A 12,962-nucleotide genomic window follows, 5' to 3' on the forward strand; every position below is an offset into this window, starting at 1 on the left:
GAGGTAGTATAAATATAGGAAAAATAGATATTTTTAATTATTTCGGTTACGGAGGTCGGCACGAACATGTTTATTATGTAAAATTATAGCTAAGAGAATTGTACAAATAAAACCAATGTATATTTTGTAAATTAATGTAATTTTCGTGGAAACTCAATAAATTTTCCTTCCAAGGGGGTGAGGCATGGAATGTTCTAGAAGCTGGGTACCGGGGCCGATATAAATATGGGTCGGCCGCCATAGTACGACTCTCGCTCTCCAACGTTGCCCAGCTTCGGAACTACTGTGTGCTTGCTACCTGGAACAAGACTGAAAAAGTGTTTAAATTCATCTCCTCATCAAATAGTCATCATCATCATCCTCATTACTACAAGAAACGCTGACCTAGGCGATCTACGGGGAATTAGCGCAAGCTGTCCCCCACACTAATATATACTATATAATAATATACTATAATATATAATATAGATATAACATTAATAAATAAACCTACATATACTAATAATAATACAATTAAAATTTAAATGTTCAAAGTTGACCTAAAGTGACTCTTCAATCTTGTTTTGAAGGTGCCCACTGTTGGGCTCTGCTGAATGTCTTCAGGCAGAGCATTCCACAACTGGGCAGCTCTAACTGTAAATGAGTTTTCATAAAAAGTTGTGTTGTACCACGGAGTGTCTAATACCTTCCTATGATGGCATGAGCGAGCAGATCTTTCACTTGGAGCTTTATAAGAGAAGCGCTCAAATAGATACGAGGGAGAAGATGAGAGTTTGAGTATTTTAACTAGTAATATTAAAACATGCATATCTCGCCGCAGGCGAATAGGAAGCCATTGCAACTTGCTACGAAACTCGGATATATGGTCGAATTTGCGCAATCCATATATAAATCGAATGCACGAGTTTTGTAGCCGTTCGAGTTTGCTGAGAAGCTCTTCAGTTACATCTAAATAACATACGTCAGCGTAATCTAAAAGAGGAAGAAGTAAAGATTGTGCCAAAAGCACTTTTGCAGGGATGGGAAGAAAATTTTGCAGACTCTTCAGCGCATGCAATGAGTGATGAAGTTTCTTGCTTACTTCGTTAATATGTGGTGACCAGGAAAAGTGGCAGTCAAAAATTACTCCTAGGTTTTTGGCTTTGTCACTATACTCCAACATGCTGCCACTATAAGTAACCTTCGTTAGAGATTTAAAATCAATCCTCGAACGCAGCTGCCTACTGCCAATTAAAAGGGCTCGCGATTTACTCGGGTTAACAAGTAGACCAAATGTGTTAGCCCATTTTTCAATATTTAAAAGATCGTTGTTAATCGAGCCAATCGCAAGCTCAATGTTGTCAATGGTGAAGTGCCTATAGATTTGTAGGTCGTCTGCATATAGATGATAAGCAGAGGATATGAATTTAGTTATCTCATTTATAAAAATTGCAAAAAGCAATGGAGACAAAACTCCTCCTTGCGGGACCCCAACCAATGTATAGACCCATTCAGAGCATCTGTCTGGAGTGGAAATACGCTGTTTTCGTCCTCTTAGGTATGAGTCAAACCATGAGAGTGCAGATGGCGAGACACCAATGGATTTTAGTATGGCTAACAAAATGTCGTGATCCACCGAGTTGAAGGCGGAGCTAAAATCCAGTAAGACCAAAATCGTGAGCATTTTGTTATCCATCGCAAGTCTAACATCATCACTTACCTTAAGCAAAGCTGTGGTAGTGCTGTGACCTGGACGAAAACCCGATTGGTAATGACTCAGAATCTGGTTTGTATTTAGAAAGTCAGATAACTGTTTGGCTACCGCTTGCTCTAGGACTTTGGATATCACAGGTAGAATGGAGATGGGCCGGAAGTCGGAATGTGAAGTGGGATTGGAAGTTTTGGGAAGGGGTATTATATGAGCATGTTTCCAAATGGACGGAAAGGAGCCTGAGGTGATGGAATAATTAATGATGTGGGTTATGACCGGAGACAACAGATCAACGATGGGCATTAACATGTCCCTACTAAGGCCATCGCAACCAAATGCCTTAGAAGAGATAGAGCGAAGACTAGTAAGAACCTGATGTTCGGTAATGTTAATTAAATTAAAGGCATCGTGCAAAGGAGGGGATTTATTATTAAGAGAGTTTAGGAACGCAGATTTGTTGGTGTTGGATAGACGCAGAGGTGGCTCAGCAAAGTGCTTATTAAGTTCATCCATATTTATGGTAGGAGTAGGATCCACACTACCTTTACCTACACCAAGCCGACCAAGAAATTTCCATAGTTGAGCCTGGGATAAGTTTTCCGCAGATTTGAATATGTAGGAACGTTTAGCATCTCTACACATTTTATTGCATGTGTTACGTAGATTCTTATAGATTTTAATGTTCGACTCAGTAGGAGAACGTTTGCACTTAGTCTTGGCTTTGTTGCGTTTGGACATCAAGTTCTTTAATTCAGATGTTATCCAGGGTGCTGGTAATCGTTTAACGTGAATTGGTCTAAGAGGAGCATGTCTGTCAAAGATTCTTGTTATTGTCGAGTTGAGGATATCTACTTTACTGTCCACAGAAGATGCTTCATAGAGAGGAATCCAGTCGACTAGGCTGAAGTCTTGTCTTAAGGAGTTGATATCAATTCCGGAAATGCTTCGTTGCATGACTGTTTTGGCTCTATTTTTAGGACGACGTAACTTATAAGACATGTATAGGAGATCGTGATATGAAAAGGGAGCAGTTAATTGACCATAGGATATAACTTTGGAGGGTTGGGAGATCAACATGAGGTCAAGGAGAGATGGATCGGAGTTGACAGGAAAATGTGTAGGAGATAGGGGTAATATATGCATGTTGAAGGAACCAATCAAATTGTGGAGTTTAAGAGCTCTGTGGTCATTTTTCAATAAACATGTGTTGAAATCGCCCATGAAAATTACATGCTCATAATAAGGGTAATAACAGCTAATTAACTCATCAAGACCCTCAAAATAGTTGACCGCAGAGGTAGGACTGTACATTACACCTAAAAGTACTTTGCTGTGGCAGACCACAATCTCGAGCAAAAGATATTCTAGCTGACCACGATTAGTATTAGGAGATTGGGAAACTATTTTGCACGAGATGTCCTTCCTAACATAAATGCACACACCCCCGCCTCTACCTTCGCGTCGATCGTTGCGTATTAAGGTAAAGTCTTGAAGAGGATACAGTGTCGATGGGAGAGAGGGTTTGAGCCACGATTCAGATACCAGAATACAATCCACCGAAACGCCTTCAAAAGTTGTAATAAGGTCGGAAGTTTTTAATGGGAACAAATATAATGACCACCAAAAATGCTCTGATAAGTACCCTAACTAAACTTGTTTACCAAAAAAAGATACTTAACACATGCTTAACACCAAAAAGAGAAAGTCTATTGCAATACTACCAGCTATTATAGTCACGGCTACACTTCAAATTGTAATCGAACGCCAAATATGGTAAATGATCACCAAATATAGTAAATGATCACCAAATATAGTAAATGACCACCAAATATAGTCTATGACCACCAAATATAGTCTATGATCACCAAATATAGTCTATGATCACCAAATATAGTCTATGATCACCAAATATAGTCTATGATCACCAAATATAGTCTATGATCACCAAATATAGTAAATGATCACCAAAGCGAGCAAATCAATGCGATATTTCTGTCCACATAAATCACTACGATTGACAAAAATGTAAGCATTTTAACAAAAAAAGTAAGTATAATACTTAACTCCACATTATGTTATACATATATTCAGCAGTTTGGACCTGAAGAGATAACAGACGGACACCTACCCTTTCCAATTTAAAATATTAGCATGGATGATGAGAGTTTTATTTACATAAGTATTACTACATAATAATATTATAAATGCGAAAGTCTGTCTGTCTGTCTGTAACCTCTTCACGCCCAAACCACTGAACCGATTTTGCTGAAATTTGGTATGAAGATACTTATACTGAGTCCCGTTATCATTATTATATTATTATTATTTATTTACGATCAATAACGACATGTAATTCTTTTGTTTCTCACTTTAAAATTAAAATGTAGTTCGGTTTAAATTTTTTATTATTTCCGGTTATCAATAATTTTTTTGGTTCATTATTCATTAATAGGATAGCAAAATGAAAATACATTAGTTATAGTATGATGTTGGTGATCGTTTACTAATTTTGGTGATGGTTTACTACTTTCGGTTTAACAATGATTTATTTGGAGTCATTGTTTATAAATAGGATAGCGAGATGTTCAATCTAAAAATGGTGATCATTTTACATTAAAATGCTAGTAGGTATAATGTTGGTGATCATTTACTATTTTTGGTTTTACAATGATTTATTTGGAGTCGTTTTACAATAGCAAGATGTTAAATCTTTGGTTATCATTTTACATTAAAATGGTGGTCTGTATTTTAGTGATCGTTTACTATTTTTGTCTGTGAAATGTTACTATTTCTGGTGATCAGTTAATTATAAGCCGTTTTTAATTTATTAGAAATAATCAGGTTAAAACAAATCAGTTTTCAAATATTTGATAAATGATTTTAATTAGAAAAATAAATTACAACAACACTTAATGTTATGGAATTCTGAGATAATTTACGATAAGCATGAAACTTAAAAATCATGAATAACACCATTTATTTTTGCTAAATATTTTTCTAGAAATGCTTTTATACCTTTACACACATATTATTTATTCTATCCAAAATAAATCAATACATACTTAAATTTTTATTCACACAGGAATTCAAAATAATTTAGTAAAAGTAATTTGCAAATTCACAGAAATAAAAATTAATGTTTTCACTCCAATAAACAAAATAAACTACATGAGGTACAAAGTGAGCCATATTGAATGGGCTAGTTCGTGTTGTAATGATCTAGAGATCATAATTCACTCCTCTTTTCAGCTTCGTTGATTAGCATTTGTCTTGGTTAATTTCTCTATGTCATCTAAAGACCGTTTTGCTTTAGACGATATGTCGTCCATGGATTTTCTTGCTGTAGAGGTGATATCATCAATCGACTTTTTTGTTTGCGACAAAAGTTCATCTGTGCTTTTGCATGCTGAATTTGCTAATTCCTTAATTTCCGAATCTAATTTGTCAATAGCCCATTCAATTGCTTGACGGCCTTTCCCAGCATTCAGAGAAATTTTGTTTGCCAAAAGATCTTCCATGTAGTTGCTTAATGGAACACCCTAAAATAATAGAAACTATTACATTTTACCATACACAAAGTTATGTGTTCAAATTTTAAACCAATATTGAAATCGGGCAGAAACAAATATTTGAGGGCAAGTTTGCTTTTGATAAAAAGTCCTCCATACATTGTATAATTTCTCTATAATACATGCAATGTTTTTGCCTTAGCTTACATGAACTTAGCCTATGAATAATAAAAACTAAGCAAAAGTAATTCCGTAAAAAAACATGTTCTACAATGTTGCAAAATATGCAATTGCAACATTTGCAATATTTAGGTGGCCTTCAGTGGTATCAGGCTGATGTTACATGACAGTTTGAAAGGAACCTTTAAAACGGTACTAGTATGGGAGTTACTTTTCCTTAGTTTTTATTATTCATAGTACTTAGCATTATAATATTTAATAATATACTATTGATCATATGCCTGAAGATCCTGAAGTGCTTTAATAGACCGATAGAAAAAAATGCACATAATTATTATGAATGTCAAAAAGTTTTATCAATTGCATATCAATCGGAGCATTACTCATATTCTCAGGTCAGCCTGTCAATGTTTATATCTTTATGACAATAAGATATTGAAATAATACATTGATCCTTGATTGAGTGCAATCGTGTATTTCAAATTTTACATTTTAAAATAATAAAGCTTCAAGTTAAGATATAGCCTAAAGGAGTGAATATTATTAAGTTAACTAAGTATAATATATTTCATGATGGGATAAGTTCATGTTGATGAACTACTCAATGAATCAAGTGTTTGGATAATTTAAGGTAAATATGTATAATGAAATTAAATACATTCATAATATTGTATTTCATTACAAAAACATTGTAACAATGAATAAAGTTCCAATCTGTAATTAAAAATTAACTCTTGTTAAACATACAAAGGTGTCCTTGATTCCTTTCACATAAAGTTTCATTAAAATAAATTGTGAAAGTTGATGATATTATATTTTTTGGGCTTTCTTTTTTCATAAAAACTAATAACCATTTCAAATGACATACCTGGACAGTAACAACAGCTTCTTGTGTGAGAAGAGTTTTTGATGCATCAGAGGGGTGAGGTGTGTATTTCACAGTTTCATCAACGGCTATGTACCGACAGAATGTGAGGTTTGAGGTTTTGAGGGTCATTTGTCTTTCGTTTGGATTCACTTCAGACTTTTCACTGGCATAGCAAATCTTGGCTGTTCCGATTAGCTGCAAATAATTTTAAGGTACAAAGTTTGAAAATTGTACATATTTTGGATCTATGACAATGATGGTGTGTTATATTATGTACTTACGGCTTGTGCCCATCTTGGAAAGAACCATTTCGAGCTCACCAATCTATGAGTAATTAAAACTCCATCTACTACCTTCCTGTCGACAACATCGATTCCGATAACGGCTGGGTTCATGGGATTGGGATACTTCCTCCATGCTGCCTGAGCTACGGTCTCCCAAGGATGACTACAAATAAATATTATTTTAATATGAGTGATACTACTTACTTGCTGAAAATTGTGATTAGAATATTAATATAATTAGGAAATAAAACAGTGTTGCGTCATAACCCACTTAAAAATATGCTCGGAGGTCCAAATCTTCATGTTTCTGCGTTTTTTGTATTATTTTGAGATAATACGGCTTATCTCATTAGTTATATGATATATTATCTCAAAATCATATTACGGATACCACAATATGCTCACACACCCTCGAACATCAACACCAATCAACACAAAGAACGAAAATTGGAAAATCAAAGAATCAAAGAATTTTTCAAATGACATTGACAGTAGACAGAACACAGCAAAAGAACGTCAAAAGTCAAAGATCGGAACCACCCATAGGTACCTATTAGGTACTATAGAATATAGACTGGAGAGAGCATAGATAAAGTATTATAATAGATGTAGTCTTAGCCCGTCATCGCGTGGCCATTTTGTGCTCATTTTCATACAAGTAGTGTGCGTTTATTTTCTTGAATATTTCTATTTGTCGATTATTTCGAAGCACATTATGATACAGGAAAGAAAGTCAATTAGTTCATGATATCGATTAACTATAGTTCAAGTGACGAGAATCCGTAAACACACGTAAAAAGCTAAGCAATTTTTATAGCCAAATTATTAATTGATGTGACATTTTTAGCACTAATGCCTTATATAGCACGAATAAGGGATTAATAAACTTATAAATTATCTTTTTTTGCAAAGCCCAAAAAACGTTGTTCAAAACTTACGTATTTAATGTTAAATCCACGTGTTTGAAGCATTCTTTGGCCATTCTTATGGTTTATTATTTAGTGGAACCACAAAACTCAACAATATGTAGCATTAAATGTTCACTAAAAACCTTTATTAACACTTTTATTACATGAAATATGCAGACCGACTCCTTTGTTATGTCCTAGTAAGTAGGACATAACATTACACGCTTTTGACGCTTATACACCTATTATTCCCTCGCACTTCTGCAATCAGCGCCAAAATGGCGAAAATCAAATGAGATAAAGTAAATCGATAAAAATTGGCTTGCTAGATCCATAAATAAATAAGGAACTTTTATATTATTACTAGACTTTCCGCGCGGCTTCTCCCACGTAAATATCTTATTACACAGACAAATTGGTCCACAAAAAATCCTACTAATATTATAAAGGCGAAAGTTTGTTTGGATGTATGGATGTATAGATGTATGGATGTGTGGATGTGTGGATGTATGGATGTTTGTTACTCTTTCACGCAAAAACTACTGAACGGATTTTAATGAAACTTTATAATAATATAGGTTATACATCAGAATAACACAAAGGCTACAATTTTAACCGACTTTGAAAATGGGGGAGGTGTTATGTTCGTTTTCTTATGTTCAACGATTACTCCGCCGTTTGTTAATTGACTTTCAAAATTTTTCTTTTGGTATGTAGGGTATCATCCCAATTTGGTATTATATTCACAAAAGTGGTGATCTGATGAAGGATCCATAAGTAATCGAGGGAACTCCTCAAAATTTATGAGGAAACATGTGGTGACTTCGGTTTCGTGAGAAGTATTCTAAGCATATGCTACATACAAGTAAGATTTTGCACCGAGATATACCTGGTATACCGTGGTTCGGAAGGTGCTGAGAGAACTCCTGATTCTTTTTAGATACAAGTTTGGGAGTTTCGGCGTTGTTTTAAGAATGGAAAGCATATGCTACTATGCAAAATACATTCATAATCATCATCATCACCACCATAATATTATACCATGCATCGTCCCATGATTATGAGCCTTTTCATAGTCTTTTAGATCGAGGCTCGAGTTTGTCAAGCAATAATTTTAAAAAATCTATACTTAATATTATAAGCCTGAAGAGTATGTTTGCCTGAATGCGCTAATCTCAGGAACTACAGGTCCGATTTAAAAACTTATTTCAGTGTTAGATATCTCATTTATCGAGTAAGGCTATAGGCTATATTGTATTATATTATCACGCTAAGACTAATACGACCGAAGAAACTCAGGAAAAATGTGGTAAAAACGGGGAAAATATTAGAAAGGGTTTATCTCACGAACTACTGGAGCAATTTTTATAGCAATATTTGAATGGTATAGTATCAAATCCCGCTAAAACGTTTTCGGACGTTGATGGAGTTAGTTATACCATAGCAAAGTATAACTATTTCTGCATAAAATGCAGTGAACATTCAACTTCAAAACACGCTAAATGATGTCAAAATTTAAGAAATAAAATCACGTTTCGTAGCAAAACCCGCTATTACCATGGCAGTGAGTATCAAAATCCAATATATTGTATTCGACCAATTGCAGCGCTTGAATTACGTCACGTGATCATCAAATCAGTATGGCGATTTTACTTTGTGAAGCAACAAGTGTTTGTATTTATTCAGTTTTCATAGGTAAAAATGGAGGAATTAGCCCGATTTGTTAAAAAATGTGAACCCAATAAGGCGCGGAAGAAATTACGCAATAAAAATCTATGGAAACGCGAAGTAGAACGGCAAGAACGGCGAGTAAAAACACTGCAAATATTCCAATAAAAAAATTAAATGAGGAGGTTATGCAAGATAAAACAAGTAAGATTTCGCGAACAACTTAAGGCCATTTTCAATAACGTATCTACCCTATCCAAGCCTCTTGTAACGTATATAAGTGCCAAATTTTGGCACTTATATAGAGTAGACCACGTGAAAGGAGTATTTATAGCTATTTTATTTGAAAATGTACGGTTTCTGTGAAATTCCTAATTTACGCGGGCGAAGCCGCGCGGGACATCTAGTAGCCTATATAATCCTTCACGTTAAACATTCCCCCCGCTTTTTCCACATTTTCCTCTATTTCTTAGCTCCTATTAGTCTCAGCGTGATAAAATATATAAAATGGGCTGTCTAACACTGAAATGATTGTTCAAATTGGACCAGCAGTTCCTGAGATTAGAGCGTTCAAACAAACAAACTCTTCCTCTATATAATATAATATGATGAGATTAGTTAGGGTATATTATTAGGGTCTAATCACACAGAACACTTATTCAGCTTTGTTCAGCTTTAATACGATACACTGTCGCACTACTTTGATAATATTAGAAATGAAATTAGAAAATACAATACAACAAAGTTTTCGTTAGAAGCTTATCTTCCGTTTTGTTTTTAGTTTTTCGTAGTGCTAACTGCAAAAAATAAATGGATCATAGATAGGTACTGCTACTTCACGTTATCGACGTATGAAATCGTTGTTAATTTATTACGCCTATCTAAATTACGGAGAGAAAATCTGTAATCTTTAATACAAATATGTAGCGTTTGTATTATTCAATTTAATATTTTTGTCCTAATGGTCGACATTTTCTGAAGCTGGAAACATTTTATCGATAATAGAAAAGACAGTTGTACATCACTAGTATTAGTTCCAAATACTCCCACTACTGCTATCAGCGCCAATATGGCGACATGATGGCGACTTTCAAACGTCATTTTTAAGACAAATTTAGTTCATATCCCTAATAATGGGGGAGCTGATTCCACTTCAAATAGGCACAAAAAATAGCTGTCATTTCAAAGGGTATCATCAGTCCAGCGTACTTGTATAATGGAGGTCAGTGATAGAATGCTAATGCTCGCCGCGCCACTAGAGATATCCAAGAGGCCTATAGCACATTGTCTGATTATTCGGTGGGGGCGTCGATATACGCTAGTGCTTGAATCAAATTTATCGATATGCTTATCGATATTTTACAATAACATAAAACTAAAATAAAAATCATTTACCTTTATATTTATCACCTTAAAAAGGACATATTATCTTATTTTAACGAATATTTTAAAGTTATAATTATCTTTTAACATACCTAGTATAAAATCAAGGTTTCACAGATCAGTCACTTGAATCTAATATTCATTGAATGCATTCAATAATATAATAGACAGTTCTCTGACAGAATAGGTATAACTGCAACTTATATTATACTTATTAATAGGACTGGAACCGACTTCAAAATTATGAAGATTGAGAACAGAAATACCGAGTACAGAAGAAGGATTATTTAATACTTTTTAGTTCATTTAAGTATAATATTACTATTATCTTTACCTTCAAATCGGTTCACAAACGGCGGAGTAATCGTTGAACATACATAAAAAATATATCCACAGCCGAACGTCTAACCTCCTCCTTTTTGGAAGTCGGTTAAAAATAATTGTAATAAAAAGTATTAGGGAGTGCCTCCGCTGCCAGTGCCGGTTGCCGAAATGGCTGCCGGCGCCGTTTTCCGAACTCCGAAGTTTGCCGAAGTCACGCGATGTTTGCCGAATAGGCTGCCGGCGCCTATTCGGCAAACATCGCTTGTCAAACAGAATAATTATCAAAAACATCAGACTTGAGCTAAATGACTATGAAAAGTACAAATAATAAGTCATAATAATTGTAAGGATGCATAATTAATTATTTGAATCCTTCGATCGAGGATTCTCGGAAATGCTATTGTATTCTATTGTTGTCGCAATCACCGGTGCTCGTATGGGGCTTGAATCTTGGATGGGTTAATGGTGGTGATGATGAAGATGCTGATAAATGTGATCTGCATAGTAGCATTTAAATACAATATCTTTGCTTCTTTAAACAACGCTGAAACTCTCTAACATGTATAAAGAATCTGAAGTTCTGTTCAGGCGGCCTACCACAACCTTTCCTAAAACTATCATGTTTCCAGAACACTTTGTTGTAAGATTACAATAACCTTACTTTGATTCGTACCATGAACTTTTTAAGGTGTATGAAAACAATCTTGTTTTATTCCTGCTAAGTGATGGGAAAGAACGAACGATATCAAATTATTTGTTTACATTTATCAATGGGTGGAAGCGAGATAGCAGCTACAAAGCGCTTTGTCTCTCTCACACGATTGTATAAACAAATGAATTGTCATGGGTGGAAGCGAGATAGCAGCTATAAAGCTTTTTGTCACTCTCACACGATTGTGTAAACAAATGAAGTGTCTAATTAGTCTAAACATATTATGTAGAAAAAACTTATTAGTGACTGTAGAGAATTTGAATGGTACTAAACCAAAATATTTCAATAAATTAAACCGATTCAGCGCTAAATTGTTAACAATAAGAATTAAATCAAATAGTGAAATTGTTGAAAAACCAATGCTGAAACCCAAATAAGACGTGAAGTGTTGGTGTGGTACGCTTAAACAAAAAAGTTTTAAGTGGTGTGTGAGTTGCGCGACTTTGAAGACTGTTTCGATATTTTCTATTATAAGGTAAATAGAAGGTACGTTTAGTAAATATTTAATACATTGGTTATCTCAAAACAAACGCAGTTTTTTATGTACATGGTTAACTTTAAATACAAATAAAGTTAAGAATTTTGTTGTTAATACATAATATGCGTAATTTAAAGTCGTACCGTACTCAATTTTCAAATATAATTTTACGTAAAAACAGTAAAAAATGCAAAACAATCTTAAAAAAGTTGATATTTCACAGCGGATTTAAGATCGCTAGTTTGACGTTAAAGTAATCTTGCTCATCTGTCAAACGGTGTCAAAATGGAGCTCATGGTACGCTGAGAGCGAATGAATCGGGACATGACGTCACAAAACGTCTTGACGGAACAATCATAAAGTAATCTTACTTTTAAGAGGTGATGGTACGAAATCATAAAGTAAGATTAAAATAATACTGCTTTAAGAGGTTGTAGTAGGCCCCCAGTACCTTCGGAAGTATACCACGGAGTTTATAACTGTAGCTGTGGTGCAAAATCTTACTTTTTGGTAGCTGAAAAAAGATAGCTAAGGTAAAGCTAAGCTAAGAAAATGCATCACAAAAAACTATAATATCCACAGCCGAACAAATAGGTACCAAACCTTCACCTTTGGAAGTCGGTAAAGTCGAATATATAAATTGAGATTATAATTATTATTTCTTTTTGAAATTTGTGTATCGGCACTGGAACCTAGCGCTTTACGCATTATCACCGGCTCCCATTTTGAGTGCCAGCGCCGGCAGTCGTTGTTTTATATCTCGGCTGCCGGCAGTATACTTACCGTATTTTCCATGACTGATATTTTTGGGAGCCGGCGCCGGCAGCAGAGGCACTCCCAAAAGTATTATGATATTTTATGATATGTATTTAATTTAAGAATAAAATATAATATACTATGTGTGTTGTTTACTTTCAACGTTTACTTTCAATGCAGCAATGTAAGGGCTAATTTACCA

General features: G+C 34.6%; 1 protein-coding gene across 1 annotated transcript; it reads right to left on the reverse strand.

The window, feature by feature from the left end:
- Positions 1–4,595: 4,595 nt before the first annotated feature.
- On the reverse strand, positions 4,596–6,987 carry LOC121728427 (protein slowmo). The gene is made up of 4 exons (XM_042116626.1): positions 6,803–6,987; positions 6,529–6,694; positions 6,248–6,442; positions 4,596–5,229 (listed from the first exon to the last, which is right to left on the reverse strand). The coding sequence occupies exons 1-4, from the start codon at positions 6,832–6,834 to the stop codon at positions 4,936–4,938; spliced, it is 687 nt and encodes a 228-aa protein (XP_041972560.1). The 5' UTR covers positions 6,835–6,987; the 3' UTR covers positions 4,596–4,935.
- Between the last annotated feature and the right edge of the window lie 5,975 nt (positions 6,988–12,962).

This window comes from Aricia agestis, chromosome 1, assembly GCF_905147365.1.
Source record: "Aricia agestis chromosome 1, ilAriAges1.1, whole genome shotgun sequence".
NCBI classification, from domain to species: domain Eukaryota; kingdom Metazoa; phylum Arthropoda; class Insecta; order Lepidoptera; family Lycaenidae; genus Aricia; species Aricia agestis.